General features: G+C 42.7%; 1 protein-coding gene across 3 annotated transcripts in view; it reads right to left on the reverse strand.

The window, feature by feature from the left end:
- Positions 1-23221, reverse strand: part of MATN4 (matrilin 4) — a 176864-nt gene that overhangs the window by 133129 nt on the left and 20514 nt on the right. For all 3 annotated transcript variants that reach the window (XM_078652191.1, XM_078652192.1, XM_078652193.1), the window contains exons 3-4: positions 6597-6709; positions 515-1084 (exon numbers count right to left, since the gene is read on the reverse strand). In XM_078652191.1, the coding sequence (XP_078508317.1) occupies positions 515-1084; positions 6597-6669 (643 nt within the window). In that variant the 5' untranslated portion in view covers positions 6670-6709. The remainder of the gene's footprint in view (positions 1-514; positions 1085-6596; positions 6710-23221) is intronic.

The raw sequence follows: 23221 nt of genomic DNA on the forward strand, positions 1-23221 counted from the left end.
TAATTTCACAAGCCCATCTCATCATGGGACGACAGACTCTAATTTAGAAAAAGTAAAAATAGTAGTAAGAGTAACTCCCACTGCCACATCCCTCTTGAGGCCTGAACATTGCATACTTTGCAAAGTGAGCTGTGTAAATGATATGCACCCTTGATGGGGTGTTTAAGGAACATACTGAAGTGCATCTGGCTGTACTTTCGAATTCATATTGCCTTCAAACACTCATTTGTGTTTTAAATGCAACAGGGTACCACTGTCTGCTGTGCATGTGATCATAATCATTAAAAAAGTTCTTAATTAGCCCTTACTCATTTAATTATGCTTGTAACGTTGTTAGAATGCAAAAACAGACCGTAAAAAATTCCCATAAGAGAATTTGATGATGAAACACATTTGACTGACAATTTATACAGCTGAATGCTTCTAGTTTAGAAATGTTACATTTGTAAATGTTTAATGAGAAAATAATCATATTTAAATATGATAATAGAGACGTTTTGACAGTTTGACTTACCACACAGTTTATCTTGAAATTTTTTGGTAAACTGATGAATTAAGTCGAAGGTTTCCACCAGATAAACATGGTCATCTAGCGGTGGGGACGCCATGGCACGCAGCGACGCCATGTCAGCTCTCTGTACGCCAACTGCGTAAATCTCAATTCCAGCGTCACGAGCTTGGGCCGCCACCTCCGTCACACGGTCTTGTGGCCTTCCGTCAGTCACGATGAGCGCAACCCGGGGAATCTTTTTCACCAATGGGCGAGCACCTTCTTGAACGGTGAATGCAAAGTTCATGGCATACTGGATGGCAAGACCTGTCATGGTGCCTTGGGCTAGAGGAACAATGTCGTTGATGGCCTTTTCCATCTCACTCTTTTTATAGAAAGAATTCAGAGAGAACTCGTTTTTCACTTGGCTAGAATACTGCACCACTCCAACCCTGGTGGCATTGGGCCCGATGTCCAGAATGTGAATGATGTCAATCATGAACTTCCTCATAGTTTCAAACTCGAAGGGCCGGACACTCCGGGAGCTGTCAATGATAAAGACCAAGTCCATCGGCCCAGTTTTACATGTTGATACTAAAATAAATAAAAAGTATAAAGATTTTATTTTTTTCAAGGTATTTGGAAATTGTGCAGCATCTTTGATGTTGAAATGTGACGCACAAGTACCGCATGTAAAGCTTTAATTCCTCCACAGGACTGGGCAACATTCATGATTGTTCATTCAATGACAATGCAAAATGTTCATTTTTTTAGATTGAAACACTTCAGTAGTAACAACAAAACAAAATATGAATACATTAAGATTGCGACCTCTGTTGATATTTTAAAAAAAATATTGTGTGTAATCATTTTTTGTATTAGTATTTTATTGAAGCACTATTGTCACTTTGATAGACCGTTAAAAATAATAATACCATTCAACCCTTACGGCTTCAGATCATTTTTGTGGGAATGTTAAACTAACTATGTGTGTTGCATTACAAAGTACTAGTAAAGCATTTGCACTTTAATTAATGCATTAGCACTTTAGTTATTACTGTTGAAAATAATTGCTGCTATTTTCGATTCTCTTCTTGACACCCTTTGTCTTTCGAAATGTTTATCTTTGCTGATAACCGATGATTTTTAGACTGAAAGCCGATTGATATGATACTTTTGCCTTTCAATGTGATGTATTAGATTACTTACCCTCGCAGTTGAAATTTAGTGAAAATGAGGTATTAATTTTTGTATTTTAACAACTGATGTTTTTTAGTAAACCAGATTTCCGAGGCTAATTATATTGTATCGATAGGTGTAATTGTGAAATTGTTTTTATTTCTTTGCTTTGTATGAAAAAGCTGTTTTTATTCTGTATTTTATGTGGAATTCCATGGAATTCCAAATCATAATAAAAAAAAATTGAATAGAATAGGATGGGCCAAGCTAGGCATTTGGATTTCCCCCAGGAGACTGGAACGGTAGGGGGTGGTTTTGTTAATGGGGCCAGATTTGTTGCAGTGCAGCACTTTTAAAAGCACTGCGAAGTTCCTTGTATATCCAACTGTTTTCAGTCAACAATTTTCAGACCTCTGTTGCCGCTTTCGTGGCACTGTAAATAACACTATCACTATCACCAAATCTAATGGTGCTGTATTTATTGATTTGGAAAAAAAGGGCTGAGCCACCTAACATGGCTCAAACCTGTAACCTGCAGGTAGTGCACAGATGTCAGGAGCACTCATTGAAACATCTTGTTGGCTTGCATGTTTTCTACAATTCCTTTTCACCAAATTATCCAACATCAATGTAAATATGTGCAGATAATATTAGCAAATACAGCTTTTCCCAGTGATTTAGTTTGACAACTTTATTGTTTGTGTCATGTGGAAAACACGTATTTTGCACAACATTTGTTTGGGAAACAACACACAAAAAGGTCTCTTGTATGTTAATTCTGAATCACTTTTTGAAACCGATTATTTAATTGTGTTTTCCATTCTACTAATAGTACATAAATGTAACCACTACTTTTCTGATTACACCAAGGTCTTAATTTTAAAAATTGTCATTGCGTGTTGACTTTGCACACCACCTACCTTCTGCATACCCCTCCTAATATATCTCCCACCAGTTAATTAGCCAAAGTTTGAGCAAATGCGAAACAACCCTAGTGGCTGACCTCACATCCCTGCCTTGTTTAAACAACAAAAGAGGATTCAAGCAAATTCCTCACACACAAAATCTGATGAGGAAGAGTTTGAATGAGGGCACATATTACAACCTATCTGCAGGGAATCTAAGTCACTGCACAAACGTACTGTACTTTGTCTTTTTATTCACGGATCATATTGGTAGGGCTGTGGGAAGTTAAATCTCCGCCTGTAAAGTCCAGTTAAACCAGGAGGAGGTGCCATTTGCAAAGGTGCAATGTTGCCCATTTGTCTGCAATTCTCTCGGCCCAGTTGCAAGCTGGTGTGCCAAAAAGAGGGCGATGTCACCCACAAGGGACCTGGCGTCTCAATTAGATGGGGTTTCCACACAACCACTAAAGGTTGTCTTACCACTGAGTGGCAGCATGAAAACACTGCAGTCACTGCAGTCCATGCAGTCCCCACATACCTTCCACAGACAGGAGCACTGGAGGGATCTGCAGTACATAAGCAATATTATATGAGGGCAAAAGCACTCTCGAGAAGTAATTCACTGAAGCAAGAGGTTAGGCTGTCAGTTTCCCCCAAGTATCCTTCAACCCAAACCATGGCCAACACCTGTGTGGGAGTGCTTTGTAACTCAGCAGCTGTTGCCTGAATTGGTAACTACTAAATTGTATGAGTTTTTGTTCGTAATGCAGCTGATACATGGGTGGCCACTGACAATTTTTGAAATGTATGAAAAATTTAATTCTTACTGAAAATGTTACTTTTATGTTCAAATTATTTCCTTAAAGTAGCTATTGTTCCTGGGTAAAATCTTTCCTCTGTGGTTTCAAAAGGGCAGCGAGTCACCATTGGGAGTTTGAGATGATTCACAAATCTTTGCAAACTATCCAAAACAGACTCTGGGAAATGTAAGCATGGCCTAAACAATTCTAAGGTGGGAGTGTGAGAGTTGTGGCAAAGAGCATTAAAAATGCTTCCATTCAAGCAAGACTTTAAAAGCTGAGAGGAAGGTTGGGTGGCAGAGAATGAGGAAGCAACATGGGTTGAATGAAGGAAATAAACAGTGTGCTTTTTTATCACAACTGCTTTTTTCCCAGGAGGGTGTTCTATGGGTCAATTCCTTTGTTGCAGAAATGTGTTAGGTAAATAGCTAATTTCCTCTCTTGGCGGAGCATGAATGGTTCTGAGAACTAGTGCAAGCAAGCTAAGCTCTCACTCTCTTACTTTGTTGACTATGTAATTGGCATATTGTTTGCTGCAACAGTTCTAACAGACGGAAGCTGCCACCATCTTTTACTACATGGATTGTACAATCACAGATCCGATGATTTTTACACAAAATTCCAAATAACATTGATTTTCAATAAACCCTCAGTTTCCCCACCATTTGGCATGTTTTAAATTTACACAATCAATTTACTCAGACCTTATCACAAAATTGTTGATTCACAAAAATGAGTACACCCTGTCTGGCATAAGTGTACACCAATATTTACATAGTTTTACATTTGACAATATTTTACTCAGAAGTGACAAATGTGTCCTTTCGGAAACTAAAACCTTTGTAGCTTTCTTTGTGTATGATTGTCAAACTTATTTGTAAGCCTATGAGATGTCAACAGAAGTAGATTAAGGAGGTTTGTGGAAGTCCATTCTTTTTAATCATTTTGGAGATTTTTTTATGTAAAAATAATCACATTATGATTCATACCCTTGAACTAAATATGTATGTCTGGGGCACTCTCCAATCTGATTGCACCACTTGCACCTGAACAAGGTTCGAATTTAGAAGTAAAATGAATAAAGATACTTGAAATGTTTGTGAATGTTTAGCAAATTCCCCCAAGTTTGCATAAAGTTTAACACATAGGGCCTGATTTAGATCTTAGCAAACGGGATACCACAGCACAGCGGTGACGTAAAACCTGTCTGCCGAAATATAAATACCATTCATTCCTGTAGGATTTATATTTCAGTGGATGGGATAGCCTCAACGTTGTGATAGAGTCACCTGTCCGCTGAGATGTAAATCAGGCCCCTACTCTCAGTTGCAATCAAAAGTGTTAACAGTTATCAAGGACAGCCAGGTTAAAAAATGTTGACACAACTAACCACTCTGAGGGTATCAGACCTTTGTGTTCAGCCACTGAAGGGATTGTTTAATTAGATCCAGTTAAGTCTTACGCCTCAATAGACCAGCTCTTTGCTGACCTCAAAGGGAGAAAAAGTAAATTTTGTTAGTTTTGGGGTATCTTCTGTGGGCGCTTACTACAACCATGCCAAAAGTGAAAATCTCAGACTGATACAGAAAGCTAAAGAAATCAGGTATAACTTCAAGATAGGGTTAAATGGCAACAAAATGGTAATGTTGCTCATCTAATAGTGACTTATTGATTGTCATGCCCACGTAGCAATTGGGATAAACTCAGATCACCTGAATTATGAGGTGATGAAAGAATTTACAAATCCTCTAACTTTTTGGAGGAGGTTACTCCACATCTAAATGTGTCTTCGATAAACATTTTGATATATTTGGGAAGGCACAGTTAGGAGCAGAATCATATTGAATATGTAGATGTATAAGTTGAATCACCGTATTCCACGTTATATCTAAAATTCGGGGACATCCTATATTCTAGGAGGTAGATTGCAGTTTAAAATCCCTAGTTTGAGTGACTGCTTAATCACTCAAATCTCTTCAGAAGAGTCAATGAGTCAAAAAGCAGAGAATAGTCCCAGTCAACATTTCAGAGAAAAAATCTTTCATTTCAGGCATAAAGTTCCCAAACAGTGCGTGCAATTTTTCAGCATATGCTAGCACACTGAATAATGCAATCATTGCAGATATATGTGTGTGACCTGCAGATAAGAAATTCATTCCAGACTTGGCATTCATTCTTCGAAGGAGAGTACAAAGATTGCCACTAAGGCCTTCATTATAAGTTTACCCTATAATTAAAATGGGCCTGGTAACAATAGTAAGGGTTTCGGCAGGCACAATGCTAGTGGGTAGTATTCCAACTACAGATTTTGCCTGCTTAAAACAGGCAAAATCTCCAGGTAGAATACCAAGGAAAAACCAGCACTACAAGTTGGAATTTGGTTGTTATTCCCCCCAAAACATATTTCCCCTTTATTGCTCCCTAGATGAAATTCTCTGTAAACAGACGCGGCCACTGCAGTTAGGAGTGGTGGGGCCGGCTGGTGGGATTTCAAGAGAAGACCACAAGGGAAAATTAAATAATTGATTAATTTCCCCTCATGGTCGTATCTCGAAATCCTCCCCAGCCGGCCTTACTGCTCTTACCTGCAGCGGCTGCGGCTGTCTGTAACCCTGCTAATGATAAATCTAGGGATGTGGTGGAACATGGGTGAAATGAATGGGATTTTAATGGACCTCCGGTAATAATGGCGTATGTTGTGTAATGGCAGCACCAGTGCTGTACAGAACAATGAAGCTACAAAAGTGTGGTAGCTACTACTTTTTAAATAATAAAAGTATTATTATTATGATTATGCCCATTGTTAATATTCTCATGAATTATTATTAGTGGTAATAGTATCAATATCGGATCATAATTGTCATCATGGATATAGCGCCTTGATTACTTTTAGATGTGATTCTATTTTTATATCAACGATTATGGTACTAGGCATCTGGGCATGTTGCATTGTTGTTTTACTTCGTTCAGCAAATTATACAACCATTAATTTATCGCCCGTTTTAAGGTCGTCTATGTTCTAGATGATATTGTCGGTATGTTGTAAAAATGGCCATAAATTTATCAGCACTTTGTCGTACTGATTTCATTTTTTTGCAAGTGACATTCTGAGAGCTGATTTGCGAACTGGCTGTTTTTTTTATGGCAGAAAAAGTGAATACAATGGCGATGTAGTTGGGAAATCACAAAGTACTGAAACCTCATTCACCGAGGCAATCTCACCTGCAGCCTGTGGTCTTGCGTCCAATGTCGTCAGGAAAAGTAGTATTGCAGCAGAACAAAAAAGCCACTTCATTTTTACACCTTCAGAATTCTTTCGTTACTTGAGGTATGTTCTAGAGAAAATCAATCACAAAGTGTTAATATATCATTAAAACATGTCATGCACTGCCAGGCCTACTGTACAATACAACACAGTTCAGTTCAGAAATACTTTATTCAGCCAGACATGCCATAAAAGTCAGAGAAACAGCATTACATAATAAATTGACACAGCAACAATAAAAGAGAATTTCTACAATTCGAACATCAGATAGGGAAAATTCATTAGAACAGCAAAGTATCTCTATCAATAAATATCAATATCCAAACGCAAGGAACTCTTACAAGTATATAAATGTGCAAAATATCAATACTAAAACCACTAAAAAAACAGCATTAAAAGGATAAAAGATGAAAAGGAATTAAAGAATTACGTGGAAGCAGTAGCAGCTCACACAGGTAAGAGCAGTGGGGCGGTGGGGCAGGGTGGGAAATGGTGGAAGTCAACAGACGACGGGATAAGTAATATTAAATAAATAAATAAATAAATAAATATTGCGGCGAGCGCAAAGTAAGTGTTTTTATTTATTTATGTTATATTACTTATAAATAGAAAACAAGTTTCTCCTAGGAAATGATTTGCTGCGCTAGGATCAGTGAAATTATTTGATTTTAACCATCCATACTAATTCACTCAACCTCATTTATCCACGACAACTATAGTATCACCGATCACAACAAAGAGAGGAATCAACCAGGGCTCCAGCAGTCTTTTAATAATAATAATTTCTTTATTTAGATATATAAAAACATATCTTTAAAAGATTCTTCCAACACATTAAGTATAATTTTACAGATTAAAAGAGTAAAAGAAGCAAAATAAAATTTGGCCTTTCTTATTAGTGCTTACTGCGACGTATCAATTTAAAAATTAACACTCCCGGACAATACAGATGAAGTTAAAATACATATCATTCTACACAGTTATCAGCGGAGCCTTAGCCGTTTCCAATTTTTCTAAAATACTGTAAACTTGCTGAACGAATTTGGCCAATTTTATATTTAAAACAGTATTCTCTAAAGACAGAGCAGCAATAAAGGCGTGCCTACAAGTCCGGACTCCCAGCCTGTTCCATTCTGGCCTGAGTAGGCGTCTGCGTTGATGAATAATGAAAGGGCATATACAAAGCACGTGCAGAATAGTCTCTTTTGCTGCCCCACACCCTCTGTACATTAGATCGTCCCTTTTTCGACGCCATACTGGGAGATTTTGAAGGAAACGCCAGTCTCCCAATCTAAGGGCGTTCAGACATTGCTTTAGATGATGAGAAAATGTTACCGAAAGGTAATTGGCCGGGGATAGTCGTTTATAAGAGTTGGCTACTGCCCAAGCATGACTACGTTTCGCAAGAAGAGCTTTGTCCATAGTCAGGGATTTCAATCTTATGCATTTTTTAATTGTGTTTTTAAAGACAGTCTGGCTTGGATTAAGAGCCCAGAGATTCGCAGCAGACATTTGTTGGATGTGGTCATTTAAGAGGCGGCCAAATGATCCCCCCGGGTTGTTTACACTGATTTCCTTCCAGACTAGGAATTCCAAGGTACCTGATTCTGCTTGTCTTAATTTGTGGATCAGCTTAAGATATGAGCCAACGTTGGAGGCTTCATAATTAATTAAGCCCAGCTCTAGTCTGACCTGTGCTGGCGAGGAAGAACTCGGCAAATGAAGCAATTTCTTATAGAGTTTGGTTGTAAGTTTATTTAAGGTATTATTCATTTTACCCTTAAAATTCTCTATGCCATACGAAAGTATGGGCCCGATCTTTGCTCTAAGCACTTCCAGTAAGGGCAAGACAGTGGGGCCTGAGAGTCTCCTCGATAACTTAGCCAAGGACACCAATAAAGCTGTAGCCTTGGCTGCAACCACAGTGTTCTGTTTGGTGAAACTGCCCCTGGAGTCGAGTTGGACCCCTAAGTATTTGTAAGATTGGCAGATTGAGAGGCTTTCTTTGTCTATCTACCAGCCTCCACCGCTGTAGCGTTTTTTGCCAAACGGGACAATCATGGTTTTTTTCATGTTAATTTCTAACTGATTGTTGGCCGTGTATTGCATTAAGGCATCAAGGAGTCTTTGTAGCCCCACTCTGGTGAGACTGAACAGTGCCAGGTCGTCGGCATATAAGAGATTACATAATGCCGTACCACCTACTTTGGGTGGATGGCTGATTACCTTCTCTAGAGTGCTTGACAGGTCAGCAATGAATAGGTTGAAGAGGAGGGGGGCCAGCACGCATCCCTGTTTGACACCACGAAAGGTCGAGATTTTCCGGGAGAGATGCGAGCCAGACCCCAACTTCACTCGAACCCATGTGTTGGAATACAGCAGGATAATTGGATTCAGAATGTTGTCTGGGATTCCCCACTGCCTCAGTTTTTGCCAGAGTGCTGCCCTGGGCACCCTGTCAAATGCTGCATTGAAATCAACAAAGCAGCAAAAAATCGACCTGGAGCTTGAAAGAGCTTTGTCAATGATGGTAGAGATTGTCAATAGATTTGTCATTGTACCTGAGTTGGGAACAAACCCTGTTTGATTCAGGGGAATCAGATTGTTGTCCTTTGCCCATTGTCTGAGATCCTCCAAAATGAGGCCTGCAAAATGCTTTGCCTCTATATCCAACAGGGCAATTAATCTGTAATTGTTCGGATTGCCTCGTGCTCCAGGTTTATAAATAGGATGAATGATAGCACCTCTCCAAGAGTCCGGAATTATTTGAGAACTCAAGGTGTAATTAAAGAGGTTTGATAGCACCATAGACCAGAAAGGGACGTCGGACTTGAATAGCCTTTGTGGCAGGCCATTCGGGCCCGGTGCTCCATCTTGTCTCCCTTTTGTCAGTGCTTTAGCTACTCTTTCTTCAGACAATCCATCAAGTATGGTGAGCCCCTGCATTAAATCGGGTGGGGTATTCGATGGTACGCCCATGCCAGTATCAAAAACCCATGTTGATCCAGGGCGGTCAGGATGGTCTTGTGCCTGGAAATGCTCCGTTAAGTATGAAATCCAGTCTGCTTCCTGAATGTTCGCTGATCCAAACGATGTTATGTTTGGGTCGGTGCAGTTGACAAGTGACCAGAATTTCCTTGAGTTCTTTTGCTTGCTTTCCCATACCAATTTGACCCAGAATTGGGATTCCTGGGCCTTTTTCTCTTGGGCAACTGCCCTCCTAAGTGCCTTTTGGGCATGACGGTATGTAACGAGAAAGCTGCTGTTCCCTGGAAATTTTGATAGCAACCTCAGTGCGTTGTTTCTCGTTCTTTTTAATGATTTTATGATGGGGAGGGCTGTTGCTCCTACCGGTGGAGTACGATTTGGGCCCTGCCTTGTCACTGTGTAAATACTGATCAGATGTGCGCATAACTACGACCATATTACTATTGGGGAGGCCACTTGGTCTGGAACACACATGATAAAAGCCTTGCTTGTTCTTAAGATGCTCTGACAATTGGACTCACTCCATTTCAGGCGTTTTAAATTATCGGAATGTATTCCTTTGTAAGTAGATGGTGCCTTTTTATGGAGAACTAAATTTGTGGTGAAGGAGATAACCAACGGCCTGTGGTCGCTTTCGGACCTTGGCAGGACGGAGAAGCTATCCAGATTAAACAGGAATTCCGAATTGCGGATAGTAAAGTCCAAGTAGGACTTTTTTCTTCCATTTGACCAGGTCCAGTTTGGAGGGGAGTCGCTGGCCGATCTTCCATTCACCACCAGGTAACCTGCGTTATAGAGTCTCATCACGGTGACCTCGCCTGATATATTGGAAACTTGCACAGGAGGTTTGGATTGGGGGATAGCCTCAATAATGCTGGTCATGTTGGGTCCTTCTGAGTCTGCTGTGTTCCCCTGAAACAGGTTTGTATTTAAGTCCCCTGTGATAATGCAGTCCGTGTTGGGATATTCTGTGGCTATGTCATTCATAATTTCACAAAGTCTGGCCAGGTGGTCTTTTTTTGAGCGGGTGTTGGGGTTAATGTACACATTTATAAGCAAGAGTAATCGCTGTCTGCTCCGCAGGTTAATTTTGACCCCCAGTAGCCAGTCTTCTTTCAGGTAAAGTTGACTGAATTTGCCTTTTAGGTTATTAGATATGTATGTGGACAGCCCGCCTTTGGGGTGGCCGAAGCGGCTGTCCCTAAGCGCCGGTTTCCGATATTCAATAAATCCTTCTATAGGGCGGCCCTCTAGTTCCCAGGTTTCCTGTAGAGCTATTGCCACGTGTTCCCCCAGGAAAGCCATGGTGTCTTCATTCAAGGTTTTTTGGTGTAGGCCGCTGATATTCCATGAGCACAATGAAAAGAGTAGCCCCCCTTTGCTATTATCCACTTTTTGCTGTGGTACCCCTGCTGGGAGGAGTGATTTGGATGCATTGTGTGTTTCTGCGGGTTTCCCAGCCGCCGATGGTCAGTTTGGGTGTTTTGAGGCCAGTACTGCTGGCAGCCATCCCCAGACGTGGTCTAGTTCTTCGTTTCTCGCCGCCATTTCGGGACATTTAAGTTCTATATCCGACCATAAGGCGTTTTTTAAAACAGAGAACGGCCTCCCATGCTCTGTGTTTTTTGTGGGGGCCGACTTGCTAGGTGTGGTCGCTCTGGATAGCTGCGTGATTGGATACCCTGGTGTTGAGTAAGGGTACACTCTAATTCCCCTGTTCCGCAGTATGGCCTTGTGTTCAAGAAAGGCTCCTACCCAGCCTACCTGTACAAAAGTTACAACGGTGACCTCGGAGGGTCGGTTTCCTCGTGGGGGAAGGAATTCAATGGATTCAATGCTTTTCGTGTCCAGACCTGCTAGCCCCGGTATGCCTTCCACTAATTTCAACAGATTTGATCTGTTAAGAATGTTGTGCCGCCCCTTGGATCTGTATTCAGGGGCTAGTAAAATCCGATGACACAATAGGACGTCGCTTTGCGGCTCTGGTGCACTTGTGGGTCTGGAGACCGGTTTTTCGATTATTGCATCTGATCTGTTTTTATGTAACTGCTGTGGTGGTTGGAGAGGGACCCGTTTTAATTGTGAAGTGTGACTGATCCGGGCAGCTGTGTCATTACAGATAGTTTTAGTGAAACTTAGCTTTAGCATTGTGTTTTCATTCCCAGAAAGGTGGAGAGCCGTTAAAGGCCGAGATTTTCCTGCCGCTGTCTCGTGCCCGGTATAACTTGACCTGGCTGGGCTCACCCTTGTGCTTTTTACGGGGTCGCTGCCCTCTGCTGTTGCTGCCAGGGCAATTGTTAGTGTTCTTTGACTCTGAGGACTCCTCGCCAGTTCTTGAATTGGTGAATCTGGTGCGGCTTCGTTGGGGGTTATTGTTGGATTTGTCGTTGGTTCCACTGTACTGGTTTCTATTGGAGATTTTTTATTTTCGGCTATCGAAAAAATGGGAAAGAAATCCTGATGGGCCATGTTGGAGTTAGCCCTGAGCTTGTTTCTGGCTTTGCGTTGACGTTTGCGTTCTCTCTTGCTGCAAGGAGGAATAGGCCCCGGGGGGGCCGGAACTGATGGAGCGGGCGAAGAGGCCGAACTGTTGGTTCGCCCATCTTCAGATTGGGCATGCTGGATTGTTGGCCCAATTGGTGACGGGAGGGGGCCATTTTCAGCCATCAGAGTTGGTTTTATTGAAGCGCTCTGAGGGTGACCGTTCATCGGTGAAGGGCGGTTGATTGTCCCAGTGGTGTTCACTTCTTCTTCCTTTGTTTTTGTATTTTTGTTTCCGGGATCCTCCGGGGGTTTGTCCAGTTCTTGATGTTTAGGAAGTTGCAATTCGGCTAGCACGTTTCCTCCCCTCAGCTGCTTTACTTCCCTGATGATGGTGGAAAGGCAATCTGGAAGCAGGGAGAGGGAATCAATGATTGGAGAGCAGCAGCACGATGGTTGGACAAAGTTTGCAGATGCTTGCGCCCTTAAAATTAGCGGGTTCAGTTTATCTAATTTGCCATCAATCCCTGACGTAAAAAGTGCCAGGGTATTTAATAAGTCTACCTGCACCTCTAATTTTACTGAATGATAGTTGAGTGCAGTCACAGTTTGTTGGAGGGTCTGTAATAATTGTGGCCAGACACTGGTCGTAGTGTTCTCTTCTGTGTTAGGTTTTTCATTCGGAGTGAGGCTCGGGCTTGGTGAGCTTGGGGTGGTCTTAAAGAAGAGGGACAAATTGGACATGAGTTGGTCATTTGCAGCCAGCTGCGCTGATTGACTTTGACATGGAGTCCTTGTTTGGCCAGAAGGCGAGAATAGCTTGTGTAGAGGGCTCAAGTCTGTTGATGCTACTGGTATTTTTGTTATTGGTGGAGTTAGCGAGATTGGAGGTGGATGACTGCCGTTTGGTTGCACAGGCCCAGCTTGCCCGTGGATTTGCACCGTCGTTGTTTGCTGGGGAAGGCCCGTAGATGGCTTAGACGGGGTCAGAGACACCGGTCTGGTGACGGAAGGTTGTGAGAGTTGTAGCGGCACATGGGAAGCCTCTGTTGGGCACATGGTGTCTTCCAGCTGTAATTGCGGGGGGTGGGCGGGCCCATTGTCATCTGCCAGAGACGTGAAGGGCCTGCCTGGTTGAAAGGGAGCAGTTTGGATGTTTTCCCTGTTATGGTTAGTACAAGTGGACCCAAAGATATAAACCTCTGGCGGCTCTTTTGCTGGCATCGTCTCTAATACCCAAATTTTGCGCTGGTGCTTGGCGGTCGAACCCTGAGTGGTCCGAAGTTGTAGAAGTGGTTACCTCCAAAACTTACGGGTGTTGCTCTAATGATTGTATTAGTTCCGCAGTTTTTGATGGTGTCTTTCTAAAAAAGTCCTGTAGAGTTAAGTTTTTGGGTTTTTGAGGTTTTAGTGTATGATTGACGTGGGCTTGTACCCCAGCTGCATCTGGCTGCTTGGTCTTCCTTCGCTTCGGTGCAGTGTACTTTCTTTCTTTTCCAGATCTCATAGCACCGGAATGGTCCTGGCTTGGGGCTCTTTTTACTAGTCGCAGATCCGACTCCGCTGCTGCTTTGGTACAGGGACAGGACTGTTGAAGAGCGGTTTTCTAGGTTCACACTTCTAGGTTCACACTTCAAGGGTGACTATGTTTGCATACACAGCGTGGCTGCTCTCTGTATGGCTGTATCAATCTGCAGCAATTGGCACCCCCCTGCTCACTTTATCCTGCCCAACCAAACCACCACCCTCTCCTGCCCGTAGACACCACTCTGACCCACCACTCTTCTCCAGGTCGCTCAGGCCCTGAGACACTGGAGGTTGCGTGCAGTGCGGCCCCCTGAGAGAGGGCGCGCACACCTCGAGACCTAGAGACGGGGTAGGCCAGCAGCGGTAAGCAGACGAGCGCCGGGCAAGGGGGTCAGGGGGCAGCCGGCTCTGGACAAGTGCAAGGGGAGCAGCCCCAGGGCTGGCGAACTCCCGTTCGCAAGTCAAATGAACGGCCAGCAGACGGAGGGGCGGCCGCGAGCAGAGGCTGCGGGACAGACAAGGCGCCACCGGCACCAAACCAGAGGTCAGGGAGCGCCAAAAAACAAAAAAGCCAAGCACAGGATGCCTCGAGGACCAAGGGAGCACAGCCGGCAGAGCTAGCAAGCTAGAGTACTCAGTGAGCTCTCAGCATAAGGTGTAAGGCGGCTGCATCAACGCTGTCTCAGGGTGGTGGGGGAGGGACAGGCGGGAAACCGCCCGCACACCAGATCGAAAGAAGGGCGGCGGTGCACGAGGCTGCCTCCTCCCGGTCGTCCCGGTCGGCCCCTACAACCCTAAACCCCCTTGCGTGAGCTTAAGCCGCCCTGGCAGCCTTACCGGAATCCGCCGCTCTCCGTACGCTGCCAACCTCGGCTCCTGCCTCACCCTGGTTAACTCAGGCTCAAGCACCGACACTGGCTCGACCTCTCGGCGCACGACCTCGACCTCGGCAGCCTGCTTGCTCCTCGCGCAGCCTCTGCACACAAGCCGTGCCTCGCTCCTCCACTGACACGCCCACTGACGAGCCTCGTGAGTCACACTGGTGGGGCGCGGCCAAAAGCAAACTCCAGCAGTCAATTATGTAGAACAATACTCACAAACAGTTGATATGCAAAAGTAAACACATTTTAATACAATATATAGAATAGTTAAAAATATTTCCGTAAATAAATTCATATAATACATAAACAATAATAAGGAAATATAAAAAAACAAATATTAAAAACACCAATGTACTGATAATGCAGAACATTATCAAAATGAGAGAACAACAAACAACAGTGTGTAATCATAAAAACACCATAAATCCGTTACTCCACATAAAATTCATTGTCATTATATTTTATGGGGGTCCATAAATCATTTCATCTATTCACCACCCAATCCAATCTTTGGATGTAACACCATGTAATACGTCGACGCGTTTCGATGACAATGAATTTTATGTGGAGTAACGGATTTATGATGTTTTTATGTTAACACACTGTTGTTTCTTGTTCTCTCATTTTGATAATTTTCTGTATTATCAGTACATTGGTGTTTTTAATATTTGTTTTTTATATTTCCTTATTATTGTTTATGTATTATATGAATTTGTTTACGGAAGTATTTTTAACTATTCTATATATTGTATTTGTTTACTTTTGCATATCAACTGTTTCTGAGTATTGTTCTACATAATTGACTGCTGGGGCCCTGGTTGATTCCTCTCTTTGTTGTGATTGGTGAAACTATAGTTGTCGTGGATAAATGAGGTCGAGTGAATTAGTATGGATGGTTAAAATCAAATAATATCACTGATCCTAGCGCAGCAAATCATTTTCCCAGGAGAAACTTGTTTTCTATTTACCTGTGGTACCCCTTCTCTTGGGTGTGGGGTCGCTCCCGTTTTCTCTATTTAGACTGTTATATTACTTAGCCTGTCGTCTGTCACCTCCACCATCCCTCACTCTGCTCCGCCCGCACCACTGCTCTTACCTGTGCGAGCCGCCACTGCAGGCAAGGCAGATGTGCCAATCATATTAAAACATTCATCACAACCTTAATTAATGCATTAGCCCCCCACTGTTCTCCTGGCTCTGATAGTGGCTTTTAAAAAAGAGCATATTCTAAAACAATATTTCAAAGAGTTCAGCAATTGCAGATGGTGTAACTCTTCATTGCATCTGCGATAACCTAGAGTTTTTAACAAAGGCTCAAGAAGTGGAGAAGAGTTGGCTTAACGGCTAGGCTAGGGCGGTCGACCTCGAATCTGGGGAACTGGGTTCGAGTCTCGGCAATGACGCTGAACATCCTGTGATTTTGGGCAAATCACTTAATCTCCCCGCGCCTAACAAAAATGATTGTGTGTCCTCATGTAACGTAACTGGTGCTATGTAAAGCGCTCTGATACCCGATTCGGGTCAAGTCACGCTATATAAAACGCTGCAAAAAAAAAAAAAAAAAGAAAGTGCAAAACTGTATATTTATAATAAGCGCAAAAAAACATGCAATACATCAAAGACTGTTCAGAAATGTTATCACAAGGGAAAAGTGCTCCAGGGTTCCCCAAGGTGCCATAAGGGCCAGCGAAGCACAAAAGACGCATATAGGGGGTCATTAGGATGACGGGCGGACTTAGTCCGCCCACCATCCTATCGGGAGTAGGGACCGCCTGCCATAAGGGGGGGGGGGTCCCGTGGGTGGCATTAGGGTGCGGCCATGCAAATAGAGTTAGGATAGATGCACTGCCTAGTTTCGTAGGAAGGTTTTTCCAAGTATGGTATATGTTCGATTGGTTTGAAGGTGCTCAGCCAGGTGGCGTCGAGTGCCCAACGGCGTCCGGAGATACAAGTGAAACAGTGAGACCAGAGGGTCTCTGGTCTCATCCCTGGACTGGCACACCCATGTTTGTCTTATAAAAGTAAGACTTCCAAACATAAAGTTCTTTAGAGTGTCTTTATATATTGTACTTCATATATTTTCTCACTCAAGTGTTCCAAGCTTAAATATCATATATTTTTCATTACATTTCATACATTGATTTTTCCACTCAGGCAATGTCTTTACAGGGAATCCAATGCATTTCGGGCATTTCAACACATGCCCTTCGTCAGGGAATAGACACTATAAAACAATGAGATAATCTGCTGTTAGTGTGGTTACTAACCCAATGTTAAATAAAAACTGCAGTGCAAAAACGGGGTGCTTCTACATATAACAAACATATAATCCTATACTTCTGCTTTACCCAATGCATTTAACCACTTGTCAAGCTATGACACATACGAGGCGATAATCATGGTAATGTGCTTGTAAGAAAACAGTTAGCCACAAACCGAAAGTGAACAATAAATATCCGTGTCACTTACATGCCTGTCTTCAATGCTGTGTCAGTTCTGGGGGAAATTAATAGAAAGACGCAGTCAGAACACACAGTGACAGCCGCATCCTGCATTCATAACATTGTGGCGGCGGTGCTCTCTGCACCGCCCGCCACAATGCTATGAATGCTTGTAAGCATTTGCATACACAATGCGGCAGGCACCGCGCGGTGCCTACCGCATTGTATATGCAAATGCAGGGGGGTACCACAGGTACCCCCCGTGTGCAACCCCCATCCCTCCTTCACTTTTGGGGCCCACAGGGGGCCCCCAAAGTGAAGACCGCATGCCTTTCTGTGGCGGCATCGCCGCCACGGAAAGGCATCTGTTTCACCCCATCCTAATATGGCTGGCGGTGTCTGATAGACACCTATTCCTTTTCCGCTGCGGCCGCAAGGTGACCGGGGCGGAAAAGCGTCGGACGGTCTTTCCGTCCGCCGCGGTCCCCCCCGCCATACTAATATGGCGGGGGGAATTCGGGAAACGATGTCAGGCGGATTGCCTCCGCCAGGCCGGCGGTGGCTACTGCCAGCCTGGCGGAGGCAATCCGCCCGACATCGTAATGGGCCCCATAGTGTTAGATCTGAAACGAAAAAGCAAAGAATGCTCTCAATGAGGTAATTCAAGACCAAGATAATAAAAAGAACTGGCTCAGCGGAGAGCCTATTATAAATAAAGCGACACTCTGCTTTTCGTGCTATTCAGTGCAAATCTCCCTTTCTTCACAAAGCTGAAGAAATGAGCGCTTAACCATTGATTTATCATCTTTCTTTATAGTTGTAGGTAGGGAAAGAGAGAGGGCAGCCCCAAAGCCTTCAAAGTAGTAGATATGTAACTCAGCCATGGTATAGCTGAGTCAATCCATCACAGTATCCTTGCATAGCTTGGCATGAGGGTTCACCCAGATGCTAATCCAAAGCAGCCATAGTACCAAGTGGACTGTGTCCTCAATGTAATGCTGATCAAGCTCTGCATGAACAATATAGCTCGAGGCTGTTGGATGAAGATGTAAAAACCTTTGACAAATTCATTTTTCTTAAATGTAATTCCCAGGTAACTAAACTCTTTAACACCAATCAAAGGCTGTCTGTTAGAATTATGTCTGCTTAATGTACTTTTGCCAGGCCCACATGCTATGATTTGTGACTTGCCATAATTCATGGTCAGATCTAGATTACTCATGAAGATCATGAAACGGTGCCTTAGCACACATAAAGCTTTAGATGTGCGCGCTATTAAAACCACATATCTGCTTATAACAATGGGGATAACTTCTCATGAAATTCTAGAGTAATTGAGAAGGCTGGATGTCAGAGGTGTGGTGCAGTGGCCAGGGCAGCTGACTTCGGAGCACAGGGTTCACGATTAGATCCCTGGCGGCAGCTCAGCTCAACACCTTGTGACTCTGGGCAATAGCTCACTTAATTTTCACAACGGCCCCCAGCGCCTTGAGAACCGTAAGGGTGAGTAGTTCGCGCTTTACAAATATGGATTTATTTGCATTTAGATAAGGGCAAAGGTCACTTATTTATAGAACAAAAAGGAAAGGGGCAAGTATCCACCCTTGGCACACTCCACATTTTAAACAAAACTCAGGCAACATGTAAAGTTTTGGGCTGATGCACACCTTGGCTTTCAAATCGACATGCGGGTAATATAAAAAGTTATGAGAGGGGCCTCAATCTCAAGTTACGGCAGCATTAACCACAGTTTTGTCCTATTCATTGAGTCATAGGCCATTAACTGGTCTATAAACCCTCGATACAAGGGACAGTCCTTGGCAAAGGTGTATTTATTTATGATTAAGCTCAAGTTTAAGGACTGCACAAATGTTCCTAGTCCACGGCGCAGAAGGGCGTGAACAATGTATGTGCTTCGGCCCACTCAACAAGACAATTATATATCACTCTTCCAATTATTTTAACTGTGCTGTCTGTGAGAGGGATTGGTCTATAACATTTGGGAGCCATACGATATCCTTTTTTAAACATTTGCAATATGATCGATAAGGACCTAGATAGGGCAATATGCATGTTCAGTGAGCTATTGAAAGTGTTAATGATCAATGGGCCTTATAACTCTATGATACATTTTAGAAGATCCATAGGGATGCCGTCCAGCCCGGGCGCTTTTCCACCTGTGCACTGACGTATGGCCAACTCCACCTCAGCCAGTGATCAATTAAGTGGCAAAGAAATTGATAGCTTTGTTCATCAGGAGTTTTCAAGTTCTGCATTCTCTTCTAGACACTAAATGGCAGTAAAATGTATAACCCAGTCCCCCCCAAGATATTACGATGTCACAGGGAGCTAGCGCATACGTTTTATGTCCTAATGCTCTTTACTGTGTTCCAGAAAATACTGATATTGTCCCCCACTGCTGCTGTCTCTAGCACCTGCCAAATGCTTTCATGCAGAGCTTCCTTCCTTTTCTTGATGGCTTGTTTGTAGGCAAAACGGGCAGCCACTACATCTGCTTACAGTCTAGGGATAGTAGATAAAACCCATCTTAAATTTCGATTATCCAGTGATCATGACTTATCGAACCACCGTTGTACATTCGCATTGGCGCAAGAAGGTTTTAACACAATATCAATGAATAGTGGGTGAGTATAAAAATATCATACTATTTAAGGAGCTCACAGACAGCAAGGAATTAGGGCAAAATATAAAACTTGACCTCTTAGGCCCCATATTATAAAAAGCTTATTTTTGCCAGTTTGTGCAGAAAACTGAGTTTCTGCCATATGGAAATTACAAGATTTGTCACACTGCATACAGTATTACATTGAGTCATTCTAGAGGCAAATTGATCCAGCTAAATAAAACCTGGAGGAATATGTCCCCAGAAAGAGGCACCAAATTAAGAAATAACATGAGATTAGTGTAAACCGATATCTGTGTGTTATTGCCTATTCCACAGGCAACTTCCAATGAATACCTTATTATCCTCAACAAATACACATAATTAAATTACTAGAACTCACAGGGTGCAACATTACAATTACCGAGAGTCTCTTAAAGGAGGCCCAAGGGTTGGGTGCAAAAAGTAAATCCTCTATTTTCTGCAAGGAAGTGATACATTTAGTGGGGAATCCAAAGAGAGAAGGTACACCCATAAAATGGTGGAGGAAATTCCACTAAGGATATTTTTAACAGATTTAGCTGTTCATCAGAAATCGAATGATTTCCCAATACATTCTAACTCTGAATCTGGCCCTCACAATAGGAACTTAGTGACCGAGGCAGCTTGGGAATAGAATAAGTAATTCCTTTAAATTACTGTTAAAAACAGTTACTATCAAATGTAGCACACACAGATGCATATAATAAATAAGCTTTGAAAAGCTTTAAACTTGCAACACTACTTCTTCTAATCAAAATTGCCTATGCTTATATATAATGTTTTGTAACTAAAAGTGTAATGCATTCTTAGGAGACAAAAATGGATTTTGTTGGAGGACACTGAACAGAATGGAGTGGAAGTAGGCTACATCTGCTTGGGCAACAACGCATTCATCTAAACTCAATAATATACACATTAACCCTTAGACGATGTTAACTTAAAGTCACCACTACCACTTAAACATAGGTTCATCAAAGTCACATTGTGGCATGAGATGCCAAGAAGCACAACATCCACCCAAGGTTAAACAATGGGCAACCATACACTGTTGCAGAATGAAACAAACTGCCATGTCATTCCAGTAAACTGTAACTTTGAACGGTAAAGAGCGCCCTCAATTTGATACTCTAAGGCACCATATCAATAACATATACATGTAGACCTACCATGCTAAATTGCGTCCCTTTCGCATTGCTTAAGCCCCATCCTTTTATCCCCTTATGCAGCTATTTCAACCTATGGCTCTCACTATCCTGTAGCGATGCAGGTCTTAGTAGTTTTTGGGGAGAAGAATATGGAAATGTTCCTTAACAGAGCTTGCTTCAGCTTCCTGTCATTGTGGCATATGCTTACCTGTCCTCTGCTACAACTCCATTCATATACAAGTGCATACTGCAAGGGCGGGATATAAAACCACCTTTAGTCACAGAGGAATATTACACCCCCCTCAGTCATCCAGGAAAGATCTCGTGTATTGCAACATTCTATCCCCAATGGGTACAGCATTCTATCCCCAATGGGCACAACATCCTATTAGAATTATATTCAGTCTCAAGGGTCTATGCCTGCAAGATATTCATAACAATTTTTTTAATGAATAACTCAGAGAAAGACAAATGGAAATAGGGAGACGAAAAACAAAAGACTGCTGGGAAAGGGCAGGAAAAAAGACAATTGACCCTGACACAAGAACATTACATTTGTATTATGTGTGGAAGGGCACTTCATGTGCCCCCCAGACCACTTAGCAATGGACCACAAGGGACAGGGGTACTGCTTGGGCCCCCCAAAGTCCGTTATGCCTTTTCATGGCAGTCCGAAAGGGACATCCTAATCCCTACAGTGGTGCCTGTGTAGGCACCGCCTCCATTGCAGGGATAGAAGTCCGACCGCCACCGAGACGGGATCTTGGATCCTTTCGGAGGCGGCAGTCTAGCCCCTGACGTCTGTGGTCTGACCGCCGGAATTGTAATCTGATGGTCGGGCCAATGACCTGAATGTCGGGTGGACTCCCACCAATGGCCTGTCTGCGGTGGTCCACCCACCATGGTAATGAGGCCCAATGTGTGATAGATGATGTATAGACATCAGTATATTTATATAATGGTAAAATGTACATATAACAAGTAAAATGGTTGTATTATTAGTGGCTGCGATGTGTATAGAGTCTCATTTAAATTTGTAGATATAATGCCAAAAAATATTTAAAGTCAGTGATGTAGAATGCTATGCAATAATTGGGAGAACAGAAATCCATTGAAGAAGAGTAATTACCATTGTGACTAGGAATACTGTCCTGGACTACTTGTGATGGAGGTGCAGCTAAGCATCGGGCATTATAAAAATACGAAAATGTGACACTGCCTTTTTGTTACTTTGTAGCCTTCAGAACCAGGTTAACATTGAAGGGGCATTTCCACACGTGTGCTGGTAAATGCTGCTGCTGCTGAACTGATGGTTTCTTGATGTGGTCCCTGCAACACAGGATGCAATCAAGGTCTCCATCCAATTTTCGTGATCATTCACATAAAAAATAAAATTTGATGAGGCAATCATGCCCAGTGAGTTAGCACCTGACAACCTGTTCATGGCATATGATGCAGGCACTTCGGAGGTGAGATTAACAAAGTTAGTCTCTCAGAGTGTGCATCCTTCCTACTTGGCACATGTATTGTTGACATTCAGCAGGAGCCAACATTGGAAACACTGGACAAGCAATTTAGCCTTTTTAGATGAAGGTGTGAATTAAAATAAAATTAAATATGTCATTCCAATGCTTGCTTGCTCAAAACATATGTTAAACCTTCCCTGAACTTGAATTGTATGATGATGTCATCATGCCTCGGGAGAAGGACCTCTCAAATGGGACCACTAGAACCCTGAGAATGAAAGACTTCCTAGCATCACTGTACAGTGATGTGTGCCCTGCAAGAGCCAGAGGTATTTTCTCTACTCATATACAGCACAATATTCCCACTTTTTACAGTGAGCATGCAGATGCCTTCTGATTGACATACCTTGTGAAGCAAATCATTGCTTGGACAATGACAGAGTGTAGATGCTCAAGAGAACAATCTGAGTGTGGATGCTCAAGATAATAATCTGTACTAACTGTCTTGGATTTGAGTGGGCAAGAAGCAGTATATAGGGGCATGGATGCAAATGCATCCTGGTTTGGCTGTCATTCAGCTACAAAAGCATAAAAAAAAACTCAAAAATATTTGGAAAAGACAACAAGAAACGGAGGGCCCGATTCACAGAACTAACTTAAGACACAATCCTAAACTTACTACTTTTGGTATTCACAGAAGGCATTTAGTAGTAGTAAAGTTAGAATTTTGTCTTAAGTCTGTCTTAACTCTGCCTTAAGTCTGTCTTAAGTCTGTCCTAGGTTGGTCTTAAGTGTGTCTTAAGACTGTCTTAAGTCTGTCTTAAGTCTGTCCTAAGTCTGTCTAAAGTCAAACTTAAGACAAAATCCTAACTTTACTACTACTAAATGCCTTCTGTGAATACCAAAAGTAGTAGGACAGACTTAAGACAGACTTAAGACAGAGCAGACTTAAGACAAACGTAGGACAGACTTCAGACAGATTTAAGAC

Source organism: Lissotriton helveticus, chromosome 7 (assembly GCF_964261635.1).
Source record: "Lissotriton helveticus chromosome 7, aLisHel1.1, whole genome shotgun sequence".
Classification (NCBI taxonomy): domain Eukaryota; kingdom Metazoa; phylum Chordata; class Amphibia; order Caudata; family Salamandridae; genus Lissotriton; species Lissotriton helveticus.